The sequence below is a fragment of the Patiria miniata genome, unplaced genomic scaffold (assembly GCF_015706575.1).
Source record: "Patiria miniata isolate m_02_andy unplaced genomic scaffold, ASM1570657v1 HiC_scaffold_13, whole genome shotgun sequence".
Classification (NCBI taxonomy): Eukaryota; Metazoa; Echinodermata; class Asteroidea; order Valvatida; family Asterinidae; genus Patiria; species Patiria miniata.
Genome location: NW_024037051.1, coordinates 18,361,145 through 18,385,894, shown reverse-complemented (window position 1 = coordinate 18,385,894; position 24,750 = coordinate 18,361,145). Strand labels below are relative to the sequence as shown.

At 41.0% G+C, this 24,750-nt stretch overlaps 1 protein-coding gene and 1 pseudogene across 1 annotated transcript; both read left to right on the top strand.

The window, feature by feature from the left end:
• LOC119721443 overlaps positions 1-4,787 on the top strand; it is a 34,729-nt pseudogene extending 29,942 nt beyond the window's left edge.
• Positions 4,788-9,783: 4,996 nt separating this feature from the next.
• Positions 9,784-24,357, top strand: LOC119719104 (repressed by EFG1 protein 1-like). Its single transcript, XM_038188424.1, is given in 11 exon segments — positions 9,784-9,789; positions 10,742-10,828; positions 11,718-11,792; positions 12,156-12,414; positions 12,871-12,948; positions 20,372-20,562; positions 21,432-21,506; positions 21,878-22,136; positions 22,965-23,021; positions 23,024-23,041; positions 24,151-24,357. Coding segments are annotated over 11 exon segments (1,251 nt in total). The 3' UTR covers positions 24,297-24,357.
• Positions 24,358-24,750: the final 393 nt, after the last annotated feature.

Here is a 24,750-nt window from a genome sequence, read left to right as displayed (position 1 = left end):
AATAATCAAACTAGGCCTACAATAAACAATAATATACAAGAAACTTGTATTGCATTAAAATATAACATCATTATAATCTGTAGTAGAAAAAAATGGCTTAGCCTAATTCATTGCGAAAGAGAAAATACCGCAGATTTTGAACTCTAAGCAATTTTATCTCTTTATTTTTATATTTGTCTTATTGTAATCTTTACCGAGAGTATTGTCCATTTCAGTAAAAAAAAACAGTAACTGCTTTCCAAAAGATTATTATTATGTTTCGCTCGTACCCATACCCGGCTACCCTCCGACCACCCACATAAAATGCTAGTGTCACTGTCACGACCACGGCCGTCAATTGAGGGCGCTAAGCGTTCCCCCCCCCCCCGAAAATTTTGAAATCTACCATGAGAATGAATAAAGAACTTTATCATTCAATTTATTATTTTTGGCCCCATTTTACTAGTAGGCTTATCATAACACTCAGCTGAACAGGGGGGAGGGGGGGGGGAGGTTGCAGCAATGCGCGTACCCCCCCCCCCCCCTACAGTCTCATTCTGTTGTTTCCCTGTATATATTATTGACATAAAACGATCCACAGGACACTTCACGCAGATGGTTTGGAAAGGATCTAGAGAGTTTGGCATCGGGAGGGCGATCACGAAGGACGGTAAGGTGCTGATCGTTGGCCAGTACCGACCGCCAGGCAACGTGGTCGGACGGTACGAGGAGAACGTGTTCCCCCGGCCGGATGGCTACATACCGCCGCCTACCGCCGCACAAACCTCTAAGGTGAGGCATTTCGTCATCTCCTAAACAAACCTTTTAAAAATCCAATAATGTGGGAGGAGTTTACAGGATTGAGGACTGGGTATCCCAGCCGCTATTATATCGTTTATGTGGGGCTTAGTGTCCCTTGAAAGTAAGTACGAAGAATGTGCACGTTGACTTTCTCCCCGACGCAAAGTCCATCGTATACAAAAAGTCATGTATACATGCGGTACTCGCAGTTACATCAGATACGAACCAGCCAGCCGACCCCAGCAAGCTCGGTAGTCGAGTGGTTAGACGTCTGCACTAGTAAACGTCTAACCACTCGACCACGAACCCACGACCTCCTGATCGTGGGTTCGAGTCCCACCAGAGTATTGAAGCTTCTCGCAAGTCCTAGGAAAACACTGAGTATACAGCGTTCATAAAAGTATACGTCTGTGAAGGGCAAAACCCAATATAAAATTTGCACACGGTTTTATGTATTTTTGAGGAATGGGAAGCCTCCTATAGCAAAACCATACATTTACAGAGAGTTCACAAATATGCGTTTTGTTTGCTTATGGAACGCTGTTTCGCTTTGTTTGTTTTTTTTCACTGAAGATGGAAAATAAAGTGGTTTCCAAACACTTCTTTTCTATAAAGATGTGTTTTCCAACAAAACGAAATTTGCGTTAAAGAAAGAATACAAAGATACATTTAGTAAAAATTAAACACGTTTAGCTGTATGGGGTTGAACAGTTAAAATAACGTCATCATTTGGAATGACACCGATGCTAATGTTTTTGTGCTAGCTTTATAGGACACAGACTGACTTTTTCCTTGAACCCCAATACTTTAATCTGATGTCAAATTTAATTTTAAAAATGCTTAATTGGTTTTAAATTGAAAGGTCACTCGAGTTGTCCGTAATACGCAGTACGTCACCGAGGAACCACCGAAAACTGTGGAGTATGTTACCAGACAGGTATGAGACAGGAGCCCCCCCCCCTCCAAAAAGAGGCCTTTATTGTTGCTTTGTTGTCCAATTCGCAGTATACTTTACTATAGTTTGTAAGTAATATTTGAGTCGTGTGATTTCGTCTGTGTTACTTTCTCTGTTGATTTCACCAATGTTGATGAGTCGCAGTTATTTTTTTAGCGAAAAAACATTCAAACACAGGAACCTTTTCGTCAACCCACAATTTCGAAAGAGTGTGAGATGCGAAATTTGAACCTATACGAAGTTTAATAATAGAGCGTTTACTTTTGTTGTGTTTTAAATTAGCTTTATTATGAACATTTTGTCTAGTTTTGAGTTGACTTTCAAAATCGTTTATATACCCAGGTCGGTGGTGTCAAACTCAAGGATGCGGACTTGTCTCCCTCGGACCTTCGGACTTTCCAGCGGGACTCCCTGGAAGCCCACAACAAGTACCGGGCCCGCCACGGCGCACGCAGCCTGAGACGGTCGGAAGATCTGAACAAGCGAGCCCAGGACTGGGCCGCTCACCTCGCCAAGAAAGACGAGTTCAAGAACAGTGGCAACACCGATGTGGGAGAAACATCGTGATGCATTACTCAAGCGCCAGCACTGCGTTTTCTGGTAGGTGTCAAACGAGTGAATTTATGGTTAAGAAATTAGAGTGTAATTAAAAACCGGTTCGAGTTCTTGCTATTAGTGTCAAATCCAAGACTTTCTCAAAAGTGCATGAAGCTTGGAAGCCCAAATAGTTTAACAATGGAGACGATGACCAAAACATTATTCACTCTGAGAATGCTCAATACATGGCTAGGTGCGTTGCGCTTACAACGCTAATGTTTACCAACGTTGGTAACGTTTGCGCAAGTGGGACCGACTGTTTGCCACAACGTTGGTAGCCTTTCGCCAAGGCCATCGTGCCTTAGAGCGGCGGAGCTGTGAAAGCCCGAAGCGACTGGAGCAAAGATTAAGTCAGCACGCACGAGTGGCGAAGCCACGAGGCCTTTTTCCAACTTGATTTTGTTGAATTATTCATAGTTTTTATGCAAATAAGAAGAGTGCTGAAAGGTAACCAATCACAACGCGGATTTTGCCTAGTCACTTCCATTTGTGAAAGAAGGGTGAGTAAGGAAAACGTAAGAGCAAATAACTGTAAGTTCAGATGAAAAATAAGTTCATACACTCAAATAATTACGCGGTCACGATCTCGTGGAAAACTAGACTCGCATTTTTTGTTTTTAGATTGTGTGCAAGCACCGGGCGCGTCGACGCGTCCGGGTAGTAGTAAAGCGCGCACTAAAAGGCTGATGATAAGTTGGAATTTTGCTATCCTTGTGGGGTAGCAAAAATCGAGATTATAAAGAAAAACATGAGAATTCTTGACAAGTTGGAAAAGGCCCTCGTGGCTTCGCCACTCGCGTGTGTGGTCTCCCGCTCCAGTCGCTTCGCGTTTTCGCCGCTTTGTCTAATGCCGGCAAGTTAAGCCACGGTGGCCTTGTGAAAGGCTACAACGTTGGTGAATGTCAGCAACGAAGGCGAACGGTCTTCCAATTCCTGAAGCGTTCGCTCTGTTTTCAAGATGGCTGAGCTGAAATTCGCCTTTTTCTAGTTCGACATCAAAAATCCGCGGGAACCACATAATATCACTACCAAAATTTCACTTCCAATCGAATTTAATTTTAAAAAGCTGTTTTTGACCAGTTTGCTATAAGTGCGCATTACCAACGAATCAACCATTATTAAAACAGCAAAATGTGAATAACTATGTTAACATAGTGCGGGATTAATGTTTATAGTTGTTTTCTATTTCAGGGAATGAAGCCACTGACATGTTTTACCGCCAGATCGACAAGTACAACTTCAAGAAACCCGGTTTCACGTCGGGTGCAGGTCAGGAAATCCTTCCATTCACAAATAAGAACAATGTTGTCATGAGCACCTAGGGCCTCACTCATTTTGTATATGCTCATGTTTATGTTCTCAGACCAATATTTTAATTTAGAAAATGTCTTATCGAATGTTGGACTTCTTTAATTTCCATGGCACTCCATGTGATATAACACGTCTTATGTCATAAGTGTGATATGATTGCACAACACTGTCCACCATTTAGGCCGAGATAATTAGCCTGTCTGAGATAGGCGACGGACAAAATAGGAGGGCACTACTTTAGATTGGGTTACATGAGGCAAATGTCAACCTCTTCTTCAGGGGTTCCTTTATTTGCAACCGCGTTTTCCAGTAGTAGTCCCTGGTGGGAAAGTTTCTTCCGGTATCCTGATTCGATATGGCCGCATATACAGCAACTAATTTTAACGCTCGCTGTGAATTATTACGTCCACTTCAACTCATAAACAATCGCCCCTTTTCCATTTTGCTTATTAGAATAACAAATATGTAATGACTGCATATTGGCTGGATAACATTGTAACCTAATTATTACATTTAAAAAGCAAATTCGTGTTTTCGGATCTCCCACCGCGACGAATCGATTCTTCTTTAACCCAAGACACCGCATACGCAAACAAACGCTGATATATAAAGCACAACTATGCACCAGGCTATTCCTAACTTGCATAGTCTACGTGTGCGAGATTTGTGAACATGCAGACCTACCAGTGGAGAGAACAGGTAGCGACACAATTGGAACGAGGTTGGGTAAATAAAAAAAACGGTTACCAAAACCAAATGTGTCCAACTCTATCATAGCTCGAAAAGGCTAATGATAGGACTACATTTTTGTTTCGTTGGACAATTTTTCAGGTCACTTCACCCAGTTGGTCTGGAAAGACACCAAGGAGTTCGGCATAGGGAAAGCGATCACCAGGAGGGAAAGGTCATCGTGGTGGCTTTCTACAGTCCCCCTGGCAACGTCATGGGACAGTTCGACACCCAGGTCTCCAAGTAGAAGTGAACTGAGACTGGCAGCGAGGAAACGTGAGATAGAGGGCAGCAGAGTAATCAATGTAGAGGGCGCCCGTCAAGTTATCAGGGAGTTCATTTGCGGTTGTCCAATTTATAACTATTTTGTTTCAATGCCTTTATGTTTTCGCATTGCAAAGTTTTTTTTCCAAAATTGTCTCTTGTGTCCTGATAATTTAATATAACTATTTTTTATTTCTTTTAGTATTAGCTCATTTGTGTTTACATAGTATATGTTGTTTCATAGCCACATTCAGTAGAACAGATTTTGTGTGGTCAAAAATCAAAAATAGACCAGCAGATTTGGACAATATGTGGTTTTTTTTTCAAATTGAAATACTGCTTCTTTTTAGAAGCATTAAAATATAGCTATTATTATATAACAAAAATTATAGGCACATTTTATCGTGTAAAGGTGTAATTTGTTATGTTATGGAATTGAAGTCGGGTATGATCAAATCCGTCGTGATTTTTTTTTTTTTTAATCTCAAAGTTTTTAATATATGTTCATACTAAAATGTATTTTAGGTGTCATCATTTTTATGACCATGAAAGCCTCGGGTTTAGCATGTCCAACTGTCTTAATGTCATTATCTGGCAGTCTCGAAATCAACTACAGGATTGGATATCATTGTACTTTTTTATTGAAAATGCTCAGGCTATAGGCCTACTGATAAAACCAGTATTATGCTTTCTGCACAAGACGTTTCCTTTTAATCAATATTTTCAGTCACCTTTTTTGGTGCATATTTTATTCCCTTCCCAAAAAAGTGTTTTGTAAAATAATGTTGAACGGCAGGTCAGTATAGACCTTATACGGTCAGTATAGACCTTATACGTTACTTTGTTCTACTAGCCAGCCGCGCTACTGAAACCGACTCTTAACTGTAGCCTGTGGGCATATTCACTATATCCCGCATGTTTTCTTTTCTCATAAACAACAATGTGCATACATGTAAAACGTGTATCCTGAGGCAATCTTGTCAGTGTTTTTAATACACTGACACAAATAGATGACAGGTTTGCTTTTCTGAATTCAAAGATTTATTTCTCCCTGTCCCGCATCATTCATCTTTGCTGCAGCCCATTCTTTTTTGACTCGCCAGCCAGGCTACATAAGCATGAGTGGACCCTTTGGTGCATTCAGTGTTACTGGATTGAAATACAAAAATATGCCCTCTAAGATGGCTGCTACGCACATGGTCTAAAGGGTGTTTGAATTCGCACACGACATAATTATTTTAATGGGCATTAAAACAAGTTTAAGACATAACTCTGTCAAATTTTGAAAGTTTATGTGACTTAGCATGGGTTAAGAAAAGTCATGGCTTTTAATTCATTAAACCATTGCCATGACGTCACACTATTGTTAAAAGTGTGGATTCGGATCTACGAATCGCTTACACTGGTCACAAAGTGTGGATTCGGAACGACGAATCTTTAGAAAAGTGTGGATTCGGAATTACGAATCCACACTTTAAACACATCGGACAATTGTTCTCCATAATGATCATGAATAGGACCGTCTGTGTGAAAATTTGCTTTCCGAAAATTACCATTGCATCTTCACACACTGTCAGATTCTCCGCCGTCACTGCAAAATCTACTTTTAGTCAGAAAGAAATCGTCGTCTGAACTATCCAGTTTGACGTAAGGAGCCTATAGAAACAAAATGACTTAATTGGTTGTACGGGTGTGTCGATACACATGCTAAACACGCCAGGAAACAATGTTGCAACCTGCCGCCACTTCCGCGCTTTTGTACAAAGTCTATGGAGAGTCATTTCAAGTATTTCCCAACACAATTGGAAACATTTCTCAGTCCCAGATTCATGTCTTATCGTCATTTTTGCAACAAACTACCTTCATTGAGATGATATAATTATGAAGAAAAAAGTGGCGTCAGGTTGCAACATTCTTTCCAATATTTCTGTTGACGCAATGGTTTAAGTCGCGCCTCGTGAATTCTTCAATTACGAATCCACACTTTCTCGTGTATTCTCCTTAACTGAATATGTTGAAATTATTATTTTTTTTACAGACAGTGCTGCACTTGTAGTAATTAGGTAGGGCCTATATATTTTGCTTTCTTTTTGTTCATTACCTTCTTAAGAAGCAATAAAGAAATATGCATAGAATAAAATTCTCACCGTTTTGAAAGCACTATATCCGCGAGTTCCAGTATTGAATTATTAAAAGTGTCTACTGTAATTATAATATTTTTTTTTAATTATTCAATTCCCTGGTTCTGTATCTGGATCTTCGTGTTACACTTCGACAAAACGGCTACCCGCATTACATCAAAGTTGCAGCGCATGCCGTTGTTCCTGCTTTTCATCCTAAATAACTTTGTTGTTTACAAATGGAAATAAACCAAAATATCAGATCATGTAAACACGGCATAACAACATGTATGGAGCGAGTTTTATCAGTTTTGTTCAAGCGGGTGAGATTTAAACGCCATAAAAAATGCTCACTCATTACAGAATCTGCCGCTTTCAACTCATGTCCTCCAATTTCGATACAGCGCTGGAGACGGTGGCGGAAGGCACGTACTGCAGCCGAAAGCTTCTGAAGGGATGCAGGATCACCCCTGATGTCATTGCACACCTCCATATATTGTTTGGCGCGACACACGATCGCGGAGGTGTGCAATGACATCAGGGGTGATCCTGAATTCCTTCATCAGCTTTCGGCCGTAGCACACGCCTTCCGCCACCGTCTCCAGCGCTGTATCGATATTCTGAATGTGATTATTTGTTTTCGTGGTGGAAATATACGGAACCTGCTGGGGAATTAATTTAACACTTTTTTAGGCATTTGATGTCGTCGGGGACAAATTTTTATTTATATGCATTGATTGGATTAAGCAGGCTGCATATTTTTTTTCGTTCATTTTAGCTGATTTGATTATTATTTTGTTTTTGTTATAAACGTTATTTTTGTATTCTCGAGCAATTAAACAAATTATTTTAGAATGATTACAGTATACAAGCATCATTCTTGCAATTGCCCTCGGATAGAGAAAAAATAAAACAAAAAGTTATGTGGCGATGGCCAAGTCTTCAGGAGTCGGACTTATGACCCTAACTTAATGAGCCCCTTACCGACTTCCATATAGAACTCTTCTGGGACTCGGTACCCGGCCCACCACACCTCCTTCCCTGTCCATCCATGTAACTCGAAAGTCAGGCACCATAAAGGGAGGAAACGAGGTGGCACCCTAAGCCTTGCTGCCGAGTCAGCAAAAGAACCCCGTACCTATACGCAGACGCCAACCTGGACTTCGCAGACAGTCCCAACTTGTGAGTCAGCTTACCGACCGACCGAGCTAACTGCTGTTGGTGAATGACGACGGGAAATTAATACTCTTAACTTAAATGACACGACCGCGTGAGTGGAAAACAAAATATGGCACCATGGGCATTCGAACCCCTAACCTTGGGTCCGCGTCTGACAGCATAACCACTAGGCTATTTAGGCGCCTTTCTATCTCCCGCGTTTTAAAACATAATGAATTGTATTCTGTGGCGATAATTGGGCTTTGATTTCCGCAATGGACTCGTCACTTTGTTTTTCAAAGCTAGCTGCGCGAAACTGCAGCACGCCAGGCTGTTCACATGAATGCTCAGTGTTTACGTCACTCTTTTCTATACATTAATTCGTATAAAAGCACTTGACTATTCAGAGTCACTCTCGTCCGTACGAGCAATTAACCTTGCAGGCTTGCCCCGTTCTGCCCTCGTCCGGCATCGCGCTGATATTCCTTCTGCAGGGAGTGAAATTTAGGAAGTTCATAATAATCCCCTTCTTCATAATTATAAACAGTGAGCTATACTGACCGGTTTACATAATATTAACGAAGCATTTTTTTTTAAATTTTAATTCAACTCCCTTCACTTGGAAAATTCATCTTTTCTTGTAATTACGCCAAGTCTAGGGAATGGTTTACGGTGGTAATATAGTCGGAATTGTGACCGACTGGTCCGTTCCAACGCACTAAATTTTGACTTGGATTCTTATAGCCTCAAAGAAGATATTTGACACCAGAAATTCTTTGGAGAACAGTGCCTAATTTGCAGAAGTCGGGATATATTTATTCCCATATTTTATTATATTTAAAAAAAAAAATTTTTTTGAAAAGTGTATGTATGTTGGGGATTCTAACAACTTTGGGAATTTAAAGATCATCATACTGAGGTTTGGCATGCAAGATGAGACCTGATGATTATGGGGAAACGATCAATGCGTGCAACTTAAAAAAAGGTATATGGCATGGGCGGCGGACCGCTTTTCAAACTGGGGTGGGGGGGGGGGCAACACCAAAAAGGGGCACTTGCTCAGAAAAAGGGGGCACCTTCATTCGGTGTGAAAGTGGAGGAAAAGAATATGGTCCCGTTCATTTCGCTATAAACCTATATGACGTGGAACAAATTATGAATACGTTGTCCATCTTTGCTCTTTGTGCTTCTTTTACCAAATTATGTAGAGAGGCCATTTTGTGTTATCGCGAGAGTGACACTGTTGCTTTTGATGGACAGTTCAGTGACCATTTTATTCGCGTGAAGAGCACTGTTATTTTTAGGGCTAGTTTTCCATCTTGAGAGGGGGCACAAGTTTAATGTTGCGAGCGGGGCACTAATTGTGCTATCGAGGGGCAGTTTTCCATCTCGAGAGGTTATCGCAAGTAGAGCACTATTGTTTTTGATGGCCAATTTCCCATCTCGAGAGGCGGGGCACAGTTTTATTATTGCGAGAGGGGTATTTGTGCTTTCGAGGGCTACCGGTAGTTTTCTATCTCGAGAAGGAGCACAATCTTGTTAATGCAAGAGGGGTATAATGTGTTTTGAGAGGCAGTTTTGCATTACAAGGACAAGTTTATCTGCGCGATCATATGCTTTCATATCGTGTGCGTTTGATGCAGGGCAGTTTTGTTTTCATCTCGAGGGGGTATATTAATTTACCGCGAAGGGGGCACTTTTGTTGGCCTGGGGAAATCTGGGGGGGGGGGTAGAGGAAAGTGCCCCCCCCCCCCCCCCCCCCCCCCTTCCCGGTTCCGCTGCCCCTGGTATATGTCGGCCATTTGGATCTTTCATTATGTTCTCAGTTACTCAGTCACTCATGCTTCATAAAATGGTATTTAAGTAAGGATGCGTGTAAGTAGAATCCCCCGAAATACATTTTTCAAAAAAATAAATAAAACAAATACCAAAATATTTGAATAAACATATTACACGTCAGCTTTTACGATTCATGCAAATAAGGAATCCCTCCCAAAAGAATTCCAGGTGTCACTCCTTCTAAAAAATCTTCTTTAAGGCTTAACAATCTATTTGCCAAGTTTGGTGCTTTGGACCAGTCGGTGCGATCTTGTCTAAAATTGGATCATATTAAGCCACATGACTAATAATCAAACTAGGCCTACAATAAACAATAATATACAAGAAACTTGTATCGCATTAAAATATAACATCATTATAATCTGTAGTAGAAAAAAATGGCTTAGCCTAATTCATTGCGAAAGAGAAAATACCGCAGATTTTGAACTTTAAGCAATTTCATTTTTTTATTTTTATATTTGTCTTATTGTAATCTTTACCGAGAGTATAGTCCATTTCAGTAAAAAAAAAACAGTAACTGCTTTCCAAAAGATTATTATTATGTTTCGCTCGTACCCATACCCTGGTACCCCCCGGCCACCCACATAAAATGCTAGTGTCACTGTCACGACCACGGCCGTCAATTGAGGGCGCTAAGCGTTTCCCCCCCCCCCCAGAAATTTTGAAATCTACCATGAGAATGAATAAAGGAACTTTATCATTCCATTTATTATTTTTGGCCCCATTTTACTAGTAGGCTTATCATAACACTCAGCTGAACAGGGGGGAGGGGGGGGGGGAGGAGGTTGCAGCAATGCCCGTACCCCCCCCCCCCCCCTATACAGTCTCATTCTGTTGTTTCCCTGTATATATTATTGACATTCAATGGCAAAACAATCCACAGGACACTTCACGCAGATGGTTTGGAAAGGATCGAGAGAGTTTGGCATCGGGAGGGCGATCACGAAGGACGGTAAGGTGCTGATCGTTGGCCAGTACCGACCGCCAGGCAACGTGGTCGGACGGTACGAGGAGAACGTGTTTCCCCGGGCCGGATGGCTACATACCGCCGCCTACCGCCGCACAAACCTCTAAGGTGAGGCATTTCGTCATCTCCTAAACAAACCTTTAAAAATCCAATAATGTGGGAGGAGTTTACAGGATTGAGGACTGGGTATCCCAGCCGCTATTATATAGTTTATGTGGGGCTTAGTGTCCATTGAAAGTAAGTACGAAGAATGTGCACGTTGACTTTCTCCCCGACGCAAAGTCCATCGTATACAAAAAGTCATGTAGTTATACGGTACTCGCAGTTAAATCAGATACGAAACCAGCCAGCCGACCCCAGCAAGCTCGGTAGTCGAGTGGTTAGACGTCTGCACTAGTAAACGTCTAACCACTCGACCCACAAACCACTCGACCCACGAACCCACGACCTCCTGGTCGTGGGTTCGAGTCCCACCAGAGTATTGAAGCTTCTCGCAAGTCCTAGGAAAACACTGAGTATACAGCGTTCATAAAAGAATACGTCTGTGAAGGGCAAAACCCAATATAAAATTTGCACACGGTTTTATGTATTTTTGACGAATGGGAAGCCTCCTATAGCAAAACCATACATCTACAGAGAGTTCACAAATATGCGTTTTGTTTGCTTATGAAACGCTGTTTCGCTTTGTTTTGTTTTTTTCACTGAAGATGGAAAATAAAGTGGTTTCCAAACACTTCTTTTCTATGAAGATTTGTTTTCCAACAAAACGAAATTTGCGTTAAAGAAAGAATACAAAGATACATATAGTAAAATTTAAACACGTTTAGCTGTATGGGGTTGAAAAGTTAAAATAACGTCATAATTTGGAATGACACCAATGCTAATGTTTTTGTGCTAGCTTTATAGGACACAGACTGACTTTTTCTTTGAACCCCAATACTTTAATCTGATGTCAAATTTAATTTTAAAAAATGCTTAATTGATTTTAATTTGAAAGGTCACTCGAGTTGTCCGTAATACGCAGTACGTCGCCGAGGAACCACCGAAAACTGTGGAGTATGTTACCCGACAGGTATGTGACAGGAGCCCCCTCCAAAAAGAGGCCTTTATTGTTGCTTTGTTGTCCAATTGGCAGTATACTTTACGTATAGTTTGTAAGTAATAGTTAGTAGTGTGATTTCGTCTGTGTTACTTTGTTTGCATCTCTGTTGATTTCACCAATGTTGATGAGTCGCAGTTACTTTTTGAGCGAAAAAACAAACAAACACAGGAACCTTTTCGTCAACCCACAATTTCGAAAGAGTGTGAGATGCGAAATTTGAACCTATACGAAGTTTAATAATAGAGCGTTTACTTTTGTTGTGTTTTAAATTAGCTTTATTATGAACATTTTGTCTAGTTTTGAGTTGACTTTCAAAATCGTTTATATACCCAGGTCGGTGGTGTCAAACTCAAGGATGCCGACTTGTCTCCCTCGGACCTTCGGACTTTCCAGCGGGACTGCCTGGAAGCCCACAACAAGTACCGGGCCCGCCACGGCGCACGCAGCCTGAGACGGTCGGAAGATCTGAACAAGCGAGCCCAGGACTGGGCCGCTCACCTCGCCAAGAAAGACGAGTTCAAGAACAGTGGCAACACCGATGTGGGAGAAAACATCGTGATGCATTACTCAAGCGCCAGCACTGCGTTTTCTGGTAGGTGTCAAACGAGTGAATTTATGGTTCATAAATTAGACTGTAATTAAAAACCGGTTCAAATTCTTGCTATTAGTGTCAAATCCAAGACTTTCTCAAAGACTTTGTCTAATGCCGGCAACTTAAGCCACGATGGCCTTGGTGAAAGGCTACAACGTTGGTGAATGTCAGCAACGAAGGCGAACGGTCTTCCAATTCCGAAGCGTTCGCTCTGTTTTCAAGATGGCCGAGCTGAAATTCGCCTTTTTCTAGTTCTACATAAAAAAATCATGGGAACCACGTAATATCACTACCAAATTTCACTTCCAATCGAATTTAATTTTAAAAAGCTGTTCTTGACCAGTTTGCTATTAGTGCGCATTACGCAACAAATCAACCATTATTAAAACAGCAAAATGTGAATAACTATGTTAACATAGTGCGGGATTAATGTTTATAGTTGTTTTTCTATTTCAGGGAATGAAGCCACTGACATGTTTTACCGCCAGATCGACAAGTACAACTTCAAGAAACCCGGTTTCACGTCGGGTGCAGGTCAGAAAATCCTTCCATTCACAAATAAGAACAATGTCGTTATGAGCACCTAGGGCCTCACTCATTTTGTATATGCAGTCTCTCATGTTTATGTTCTCAGACCAATATTTTAATTTAGAAAATGTCTTATCGAATGTTGGACTTCTTTAATTTCCATGGCACTTCATGTGATATAACACAGCTTATGTCATGCAAGTGTGATATGATTGCAGAACACTGTCCAACATTTAGGCCGAGATAATTAGCCTGTCTGAGATAGGCGACGGACAAAATAGGAGGGCACTACTTTAGATTGGGTTACATGAGGCAACTGTCAACCTCTTCTTCAGGGGTTCCTTTATTTGCAACCGCGTTTCCAGTAGTAGTCCCTGGGTGGGAAAGTTTCTTCCGGTATCCTGATTCGATATGGCCGCATATACAGCAACTAATTTTAACGCTCGCTGTGAATTATTACGTCCACTTCAACTCATAAACAATCGCCCCTTTTCCATTTTGCTTATTAGAATAACAAATATGTAATGACTGCATATTGGCTGGATAACATTGTAACCTAATTATTACATTTAAAAAGCAAATTCGTGTTTTCGGATCTCCCACCGCGACGAATCGATTCTTCTTTAACCCAAGACACCGCATACGCAAACAAACGCTGATATATAAAGCACAAGTATGCACCAGACTATTCCTAACTTGCATAGTCTACGTGTGCGAGATTTGTGAACATGCAGACCTACCAGTGGAGAGAACAGGTAGCGACACAATTGGAACGAGGTTGGGTAAATAAAAAAAAACGGTTACCAAAACCAAATGTGTCCAACTCTATCATAGCTCGAAAAGGCTAATGATAGGACTACATTTTTGTTTCGTTGGACAATTTTTCAGGTCACTTCACCCAGTTGGTCTGGAAAGACACGTAGGAGTTTGGCATAGGCAAAGCTATCACCAAGGAGGGAAAGGTCATCGTGGTGGCTTTCTACGGTCCCCCTGGCAACGTCATGGGACAGTTCGACACCCAGGTCTCCAAGTAGAAGTGAACTGATGAGACTGGCAGCGAGGAAACGTGAGATAGAGGGCAGCAGAGTAATCAATGTAGAGGGCGCCCGTCAAGTTATCAGGGAGTTCATTTGCGGTTGTCCAATTTATAACTATTTTGTTTCAATGCCTTTATGTTTTCGCATTGCAAAGTTCTTTTTCCAAAATTGTCTCTTGTGTCCTGATAATTTAATATAACTATTTTTTATTTCTTTTAGTATTAGCTCATTTGTGTTTACATAGTATCTGTTGTTTCATAGCCACATTCAGTCGAACAGATTTTGTGTGGTCAAAAATCAAAAATAGACCAGCAGATTTGGACAATAATGTGGTTTTTTTTTCAAATTGAAATACTGCTTCTTTTTAGAAGCATTAAAATATAGCTATTATTATATAACAAAAATTATAGGCATACATTTTATCGCGTAAAGGTGTAATTTGTTATGTTATCGAATTGAAGTCGGGTATGATCAAATCCGTCGTGATTTTTTTTTAATCTCAAAGTTTTTAATATATGTTCATACTAAAATGTATTTTAGGTGTCATCATTTTTATGACCATGAAAGCCTCGGGTTTAGCATGTCCAACTGTCTTAATGTCATTATCTGGCAGTCTCGAAATCAACTACAGGATTGGATATCATTGTACATTTTTATTGAAAATGCTCAGGCTATTGGCCTACTGATAAAACCAGTATTATGCTTTCTGCACAAGACGTTTCCTTTTAATCAATATTTCAGTCACCTTTTTTGGTGCATATTTTATTCCCTTCCCCAAAAAAGTGTTTTGTAAAATAATGTTGAACGGCAGGTCAGTATAGACCTTATACGGTCAGTATAGACCTCATACGTTACTTTGTTCTACTAGCCAGCCGCGCTACTGAAACCGACTCTTATATGCGCGGGCATATTCACTAAATCCCGCATGTTTTCTTTTCTCATAAACAACAATGTGCATACATGTAAAAACGTGTATCCTGAGGCAATCTTGTCAGTGTTTTTAATACACTGACACAAATACATGACAGGTTTGCTTTTCTGAATTCAAAGATTTATTTCTCCCTGTCCCGCATCATTCATCTTTGCTGCAGCCCATTCTTTTTTGACTCGCCAGCCAGGCTACATAAGCATGAGTGAACCCTTTTGTGCATTCAGTGTTACTGGATTGAAATACCAAAATATGCCCTCTAAGATGGCTGCTACGCACATGGTCTAAAGGGTGTTTGAATTCGCACACGACATAATTATTTTAATGGGCATTAAAACAAGTTTAAGACATAACTCTGTCAAATTTTTGAAAGTTTATGTGACTTAGCATGAGTTAAGAAAAAGTCATGGCTTTTAATTCATTAAACCATTGCTATGACGTCACACTATTGTTAAAAGTGTGGATTCGGATCTACGAATCGCTTACACTGGTCACAAAGTGTGGATTCGGAACGACGAATCTTGAGTAAAGTGTGGATTCGGAATTACGAATCCACACTTTGAACACGTCGGACAATTGTTCTCCATAATGATCATGAATAGGACCGTCTGTGTGAAAATTTGCTTTCCGAAAATTACCATTGCATCTTCACACACTGTCAGATTCTCCGCCGTCACTGCAAAATCTACTTTTAGTCAGAAAGAAATCGTCGTCTGAACTATCCAGTTTGACGTAAGGAGCCTATAGAAACAAAATGACTTAATTGGTTGTACGGGTGTGTCGATACACATGCTAAACACGCCAGGAAACAATGTTGCAACCTGCCGCCACTTCCGCACTTGTGTACAAAGTCTATGGAGAGTCATTTCAAGTATTTCCCAACACAATTGGAAACATTTTTCAGTCCCAGATTCATGTCTTATCGTCATTTTTGCAACAAACTACCTTCATTGAGATGATATATGAAGAAAAAAGTGGCGTCAGGTTGCAACATTCTTTCCAATATTTCTGTTGACGCAATGGTTTAAGTTGAAGAATACACTCGCAAGTGTGGATTCTTAAATTACGAATTCACGAGGCGCTTCGCGCCTCGTGAATTCTTCAATTACGAATCCACACTTTCTCGTGTATTCTCCTTAACAGAATATGTTGAAATTATTTTTTTTTTACAGACAGTGCTGCACTTGTAGTAATTAGGTAGGGCCTATATATTTTGCTTTCTTTTTGTTCATTACCTTCTTAAGAAACAATAAAGAAATATGCATAGAATAAAAATTCTCACCGTTTTGAAAGCACTATATCCGCGAGTTCCAGTATTGAATTATTAAAAGTGTCTACTGTAATTATAATATTTTTTTTTAATTATTCAATTCCCTGGTTCTGTATCTGGATCTTCGTGTTACACTTCGACAAAACGGCTACCCGCATTACATCAGAGTTGCAGCGCATGCCGCTGTTCCTGCTTTTCATCCTTAATAACTTTGTTGTTTACAAATGGAAATAAACCAAAATATCAGATCATGTAAACACGGCATAACAACATGTATGGAGCGAGTTTTATCAGTTTTGTTCAAGCGGGTGAGATTTAAACGCCATAAAAAATGCTCACTCATTACAGAATCTGCCGCTTTCAACTCATGTCCTCCAATGTCGATACAGCGCTGGAGACGGTGGCGGAAGGCACGTACTGCAGCCGAAAGCTTCTGAAGGGATGCAGGATCACCCCTGATGTCATTGCACACCTCCATATATTGTTTGGCGCGACACACGATCGCGGAGGTGTGCAATGACATCAGGGGTGATCCTGAATTCCTTCATCAGCTTTCGGCCGTAGCACACGCCTTCCGCCACCGTCTCCAGCGCTGTATCGATATTCTGAATGTGATTATTTGTTTTCGTGGTGGAAATATACGGAACCTGCTGGGGAATTAATTTAACACTTTTTTAGGCATTTGATGTCGTCGGGGACAACTTTTTATTTATATGCATTGATTGGATTAAGCAGGCTGCATATTTTCTTTCGTTCATTTTAGCTGATTTGATTATTATTTTGTTTTTGTTATAAACGTTATTTTTGTATTCTCGAGCAATTAAACAAATTATTTTAGAATGATTACAGTATACAAGCCCTCGATATAACAAATTAATCATTCTTGCAATTGCCCTCGGATATAAAATTAAAAAAAAAAAAAAAGTTATGTGGCGATGGCCAAGTCTTCAGGAGTCGGACTTATGACCCTAACTTAATGAGCCCCTTACCGACTTCCATATAGAACTCTTCTGGGACTCGGTACCCGGCCCACCACACCTCCTTCCCTGTCCATCCATGTAACTCGAAAGTCAGGCACCATAAAGGGAGGAAACGAGGTGGCACCCTAAGCCTTGCTGCCGAGTCAGCAAAAGAACCCCGTACCTATACGCAGACGCCAACCTGGACTTCGCAGACAGTCCCAACTTGTGAGTCAGCTTACCGACCGACCGAGCTAACTGCTGTTGGTAAATGACGACGGAAATTAATACTCTTAACTTAAATGACACGACCGCGTGCGTGGAAAACAAAATATGGCACCATGGGGATTCGAACCCCAAACCTTGGGTCCGCTGTCTGACAGCATAACCACTAGGCTATTTAGGCGCCTTTCTATCTCCCGCGTTTTAAAACATAATGAATTGTATTCTGTGGCGATAAGATCGGGCTTTGATTTCCGCAGTGGACTCGTCACTTTGTTTTTCAAAGCCAGCTGCGCGAAACTGCAGCACGCCAGGCTGTTCACATGAATGCTCAGTGTTACGTAACTCTTTTCTATACATTCATTCGTATAAAAGCACTTGACTATTCAGAGTCGCTCTCGTCCGTACGAGCAATTAACCTTGCAGGCTTGCCCCATTCTGCCCTCGTCCGGCATCGCGCTGATATTCCTTCTGCAGGGAGTGAAATTTGGGAAGTTCATAATAATCCCCTTCTTCATAATTATAAACAGTGAGCTATACTGACCGGTTTACATAATATTAGGCCAAAAAAAAAAATTAGTCGGTCTCTGGTCAGCGCGCGCGTCGATTTTAAGCATGCGCGTCGATTTTTTTTTTCCAAAATGTTCCGCGGTAGCTCCAACAGCGCCCTCTATTTCCGCATCTCCTCAATTTTTTTTACCAAAGAGCACCAAGGAATGGGAAATTGCACCAAGGCAAATGATCGAAAGCACCAAGGCAAATTATGGAGGCCACCAATGTACATGAGGACACCAAAAAGCAAAATAGTACCCACCTTGTCTGTACAATCCAAGCTGAAGGAAAAAAAAACAGGAAAAAAAAAAAAAAGCCGCGTGGCCGCGTCAATTCCGGAACTTTGGTCTGACCAGAGACCGAATATTTTTTTTTTTTTTGCCCTTAACGAAGCATTTTTTTTTTAATTTTAATTCAACTCCCTTCGCTTGGAAAATTCATCTTTTCTTGTAATTACGCCAAGTCTAGGGAATGGTATACGATGGTAATATAGTCGGAATTGTGACCGACTGGTCCGTTCCAACGCACTAAATTTTGACTTGGATTCTTATAGCCTCAAAGAAGATATTTGACACCGGAAATTCTTTGGAGAACAGTGCCTAATTTGCAGAAGTCGGGATATATTTATTCCCATATTTTATTATATTAAAAAAAAAATCGAAAAGTGTATGTATGTTTGGGATTCTAACAACTTAATTTAAAGATCATCAATACTGAGGTTTTTGCATGCAAGATGAGACCTGATGATTATGTGGAAACGATCAATGCGTGCAACTTAAAAAAGGGTATATGGCATGGGCGGCGGAACGCTTTTCAAACTGGGGGGGGGGGGGCAACACCAAAAAGGGGCACTTGCTCAGAAAAAGGGGCACCTTCCGTCGGTGTGAAAGTGGAGGAAAAGAATATGGTCCCGTTCATTTCACTATAAACCTATATGACGTGGAACAAATTATGAATACGTTGTCCATCTTGCTCTTTGTGCTTCTTTTACCAAATTATGTGGAGAGGTCATTTTTTTTGTTATCGAGAGAGGGGCACTGTTGCTTTGTGCGTTGCTTTGTGCGTGCAATGTTGAGAGGGGGCACAATTTTAATGTTGCGAGCGGGGCACTAATTGTGCTATCGAGGGGCAGTTTTCCATCTCGAGAGGTTATCGCAAGTAGAGCACTATTGTTTTTGATGGCCAATTTCCCATCTCGAGAGGCGGGGCACAGTTTTATTATTGCGAGAGGGGTATTTGTGCTTTCGAGGGGTACCGGTATAGTTTTTCTATCTCGAGAAGGAGCACAATCTTGTTAATGCAAGAGGGGTATATTGTGTTTTGAGGGGCAGTTTTGCATTACAAGGACAAGTTTATCTGCGCGATCATATGCTTTCATATCGTGTGCGTTTGATGCAGGGCAGTTTTGTTTTCATGTCGAGGGGGCATATTAACCGCGAAGGGGGCAATTTTGTTGGCCTGGGAAAATCTGGGGGGGGGGGGGAGTGGAAAGTGCCCCCCCCCCTTCCCTTCCCGGTTCCGCCTGCCCCTGGTATATGTCGGCCATTTGGGTCTTTCATTATGGCATCATAAGTTACTCAGTCATTCATGCTTCATAACATGGTATTTAAGTAAGGATGCGTGTTAGTAGGAATCCCCCGAAATACATTTTTCGAAAAAATAAATAAAACAAATACCAAAATATTTGAATAATTATATTACACGTCAGCTTTTACGATTGATGCAAAAAATGAATCCCTCCCAAAAGAATTCCAGGTGTCACTCCTTCTAAAAAATCTTCTTTAAGGCTGAACAATCTATTTGCCAAGTTTGGTGCTTTGGACCAGTCGGTGCGATCTTGTCTAAAATTGGATCATATTAAGCCACATGACTAATAATCAAACTAGGCCTACAATAAACAATAATATACAAGAAACTTGTATCGCATTAAAATATAACATCATTATAATCTGTAGTAGAAAAAAATGGCTTAGCCTAATTCATTGCGAAAGAGAAAATACCGCAGATTTTGAACTTTAAGCAATTTTATTTCTTTATTTTTATATTTGTCTTATTGTAATCTTTACCGAGAGTATAGTTCATTTCAGTAAAAAAAAACCAGTAACTGCTTTCCAAAAGATTATTATTATGTTTCGCTCGTACCCATACCCGGCTACCCTCCGGCCACCCACATAAAATGCTAGTATCACTGTCACGACCACGGCCGTCAATTGAGGGCGCTAAGCGTTCCCCCCCCCCCCCGAAAATTTTGAAATCTACCATGAGAATGAATACAGGAACTTTATCATTCCATTTATTATTTTTGGCCCCATTTTACTAGTAGGCTTATCATAACACTATAGTCAGCTGAACAGGGGGGGGGGGGAGGTTGCAGCAATGCCCGTACCCCCCACCCTATACAGTCTCATTCTGTTGTTTCCCTGTATATATTATTGACATTCAATGGCAAAACAATCCACATGACACTTCACGCAGATGGTTTGGAAAGGATCTAGAGAGTTTGGCATTGGGAGGGCGATCACGAAGGACGGTAAGGTGCTGATCGTTGGCCAGTACCGACCGCCAGGCAACGTGGTCGGACGGTACGAGGAGAACGTGTTCCCCCGGCCGGATGGCTACATACCGCCGCCTACCGCCGTACAAACCTCTAAGGTAAGGCATTTCGTCATCTCCTAAACAAACCTTTCAAAATCCAATAATGTGGGAGGAGTTTACAGGATTGAGGACTGGGTATCCCAGCCGCTATTATATCGTTTATGTGGGGCTTAGTGTCCCTTGAAAGTAAGTACGAAGAATGTGCACGTTGACTTTCTCCCCGACGCAAAGTCCATCGTATACAAAAAGTCATGTATACATGCGGTACTCGCAGTTACATCAGATACGAACCAGCCAGCCGACCCCAGCAAGCTCGGTAGTCGAGTGGTTAGACGTCTGCACTAGTAAACGTCTAACCACTCGACCCACGAACCCACGACCTCCTGATCGTGGGTTCGAGTCCCACCAGAGTATTGAAGCTTCTCGCAAGTCCTAGGAAAACACTGAGTATACAGCGTTCATAAAAGTATACGTCTGTGAAGGGCAAAACCCAATATGAAATTTGCACACGGTTTTATGTATTTTTGACGAATGGGAAGCCTCCTATAGCAAAACCATACATCTACAGAGAGTTCACAAATATGCGTTTTGTTTGCTTATGGAACGCTGTTTCGCTTTGTTGTTTTTTTTCACTGAAGATGGAAAATAAAGTGGTTTCCAAACACTTCTTTTCTATAAAGATGTGTTTTCCAACAAAACGAAATTTGCGTTAAAGAAAGAATACAAAGATACATTTAGTAAAAATTAAACACGTTTAGCTGTATGGGGTTGAACAGTTAAAATAACGTCATAATTTGGAATGACACCAATGCTAATGTTTTTGTGCTAGCTTTATAGACACAGACTGACTTTTTCCTTGAACCCCAATACTTTAATCTGATGTCAAATTTAATTTTAAAAATGCTTAATTGGTTTTAAATTGAAAGGTCACTCGAGTTGTCCGTAATACGCAGTACGTCACCGAGGAACCACCGAAAACTGTGGAGTATGTTACCAGACAGGTATGAGACAGGAGCCCCCCCCCCCCTCCAAAAAGAGGCCTTTATTGTTGCTTTGTTGTCCAATTCGCAGTATACTTTACTATAGTTTTGTAAGTAATATTTGAGTCGTATGATTTCGTCTGTGTTACTTTGTTTGCATCTCTGTTGATTTCACCAATGTTGATGAGTCGCAGTTAATTTTTTAGCGAAAAAACAAACAAACACAGGAACCTTTTCGTCAACCCACAATTTCGAAAGAGTGTGAGATGCGAAATTTGAACCTATACGAAGTTTAATAATAGAGCGTTTACTTTTGTTGTGTTTTAAATTAGCTTTGTTATGAACATTTTGTCTAGTTTTGAGTTGACTTTCAAAATCGTTTATATACCCAGGTCGGTGGTGTCAAACTCAAGGATGCGGACTTGTCTCCCTCGGACCTTCGGACTTTCCAGCGCGACTGCCTGGAAGCCCACAACAAGTACCGGGCCCGCCACGGCGCACGCAGCCTGAGACGGTCGGAAGATCTGAACAAGCGAGCCCAGGACTGGGCCGCTCACCTCGCCAAGAAAGACGAGTTCAAGAACAGTGGCAACACCGATGTGGGAGAAAACATCGTGATGCATTACTCCAGTGCCAGCACTGCGTTTTCTGGTAGGTGTCAAACGAGTGAATTTATGGTAAATTTAGAAATTAGACTGTAATTAAAAACCGGTTCAAATTATTCCTATTGGTGTCAAATCCAAGACTTTCTCTAAAGTGAATGAAGGTTGGAAGACCAAGTACTTAAACAATGGAGACGATGACCAAAACGTTATTCACTCTGAGAATGCTCAATACATGGCTAGGTGCGTTGCGCTTATACGCGGACAACGCTAATGTTTACCAACGTTGGCCACTTTGGTCACGTTTGCGCAAGTGGGACCGACTGTTTGCCACAACGTTGGTAGCCTTTCGCCAAGGCCATCGTGGCTTAGAGTGGAGCAAAGATTAAGTCAGCACGCACGAGTGGCGAAGCCACGAGGCCTTTTCCAACATGATTTTGTTGAATTATTCCTAGTTTTTATGCAAATAAGAAGAGTGCTGAAAGGTTAACCAATCACAACGCGGATGTCTAATGCCGCTTTGTCTAATGCCGGCAATTATGTTAAGCCACGATGGCCTTGGTGAAAGGCTACAACGTTGGTGAATGTCAGCAACGAAGGCGAACGGTCTTCCAATTCCTGAAGCGTTCGCACTGTTTTCAAGATGGCTGAGCTGAAATTCGCCTTTTTCTAGTTCGACATCAAAAATCCCCGGGAACCACATAATATCACTACCAAACTTTCACTTCCAATCGAATTTAATTTTAAAAAGCTGTTCTTGACCAGTTTGTTATTAGTGCGCATTACGCAACAAATCAACCATTTTTAAAACAGCAAAATGTGAATAACTATGTTAACATAGTGCGGGATTAATGTTTATAGTTGTTTTCTATTTCAGGGAATGAAGCCACTGACATGTTTTACCGCCAGATCGACAAGTACAACTTCAAGAAACCCGTTTCACGTCGGGTGCAGGTCAGGAAATCCTTCCATTCACAAATAAGAACAATGTTGTCATGAGCACCTAGGGCCTCACTCATTTTGTATATGCAGTCTCTCATGTTTATGTTCTCAGACCAATATTTTAATTTAGAAAATGTCTTATCGAATGTTGGACTTCTTTAATTTCCATGGCCCTTCATGTGATATAACACAGCTTATGTCATGCAAGTGTGATATGATTGCAGAACACTGTCCAACATTTAGGCCGAGATAATTAGCCTGTCTGAGATAGGCGACGGACAAAATAGGAGGGCACTACTTTAGATTGGGTAACATGAGGCAAATGTCAACCTCTTCTTCAGGGGTTCCTTTATTTGCAACCGCGTTTCCAGTAGTAATCCCTGGGTGGGAAAGTTTTTTTCCGGTATCCTGATTCGATACGGCTGCATATTATAGCAACTAATATTAACGCTCGCTGTGAAATATTACGTCCACTTCAACTCATAAACAATCGCCCCTTTTCCATTTTGCTTATTAGAATAACAAATATGTAATGTGATACTGCATATTGGCTGGATAACATAGTTACTAAATTTGAAAAAAAACCAAATTCGTGTTTTCGGATCTTCCACCGCGACGAATCAATTCTTCTTTTACCCAAGACACCGCATACACAAACAAACGCAGATATATAAAGCACAACTATGCACCAGACTGTTCTTAATTAAGTTGCATACGTGAGCGAGACTTTTAAACGTGCAGAAATGATTCATTACTAGGGGCCATTTCATGGCGCTGCATGCTAAGCAAAAACATTTGCTTAGCACAAAAAGTCTGGCTTAAAGCAGTTTACCAGCCAAAACTCCATGTGATTTTCATGCTATAACAAACAACAGCTGTAACCTGCTTTTATAAGCCAAACTTTTTTGTATTAAGCAAATGTTTGTGCTTAGCAGCGCCGTGAAATTGGCCCCAGGTGGAGAGAGCAGGTAGTGGGAGGTATACTGCTCGATACCATGGGAACGAGGTTGGGTAAATTAACAGAAAAACGATTACCCAAACCGAATTTGCCTAACTCCATCATAGCTCAAAAGGCTCAGTAGGACTCCTATTTTTTGTTGGAAAATTATTGGTTTCTTCAGGTCACTTCACCCAGTTGGTCTGGAAAGACACCAAGGAGTTCGGCATAGGCAAAGCGATCACCAAGGAGGGAAAGGTCATCGTGGTGGCTTTCTACAGTCCCCCTGGCAACGTCATGGGACAGTTCGACACCCAGGTCTCCAAGTAGAAGTGAACTGAGACTGGCAGCGAGGAAACGTGAGATAGAGGGCAGCAGAGTAATCAATGTAGAGGGCGCGCGTCAAGTTATCAGGGAGTTCATTTGCGGTTGTCCAATTTATAACTATTTTGTTTCAATGCCTTTATGTTTTCGCATTGCAAAGTTCTTTTTCCAAAATTGTCTCTTGTGTCCTGATAATTAAAACAGAACTATTTTGTTATCTCTTCTAGTATTAGCTCATTTGTTTTTACATAGTATTTGTTTGTTTCATAAAGGCCACATTCGGTCGAACTGATTTTTTTTGTCAAAAAATCAAAATAGACCAGCAGATTTGGACAAAAATTTGGGTTTTTTCAGATTTAAATTAAAATATTCAGTTTTCGCTAAAAGTGCTTCTTTTTAGAAGAATGTTTTTCTCCTAAAATTATAGGCATACCTATTATCGTGTATAGGTGTAATTTTT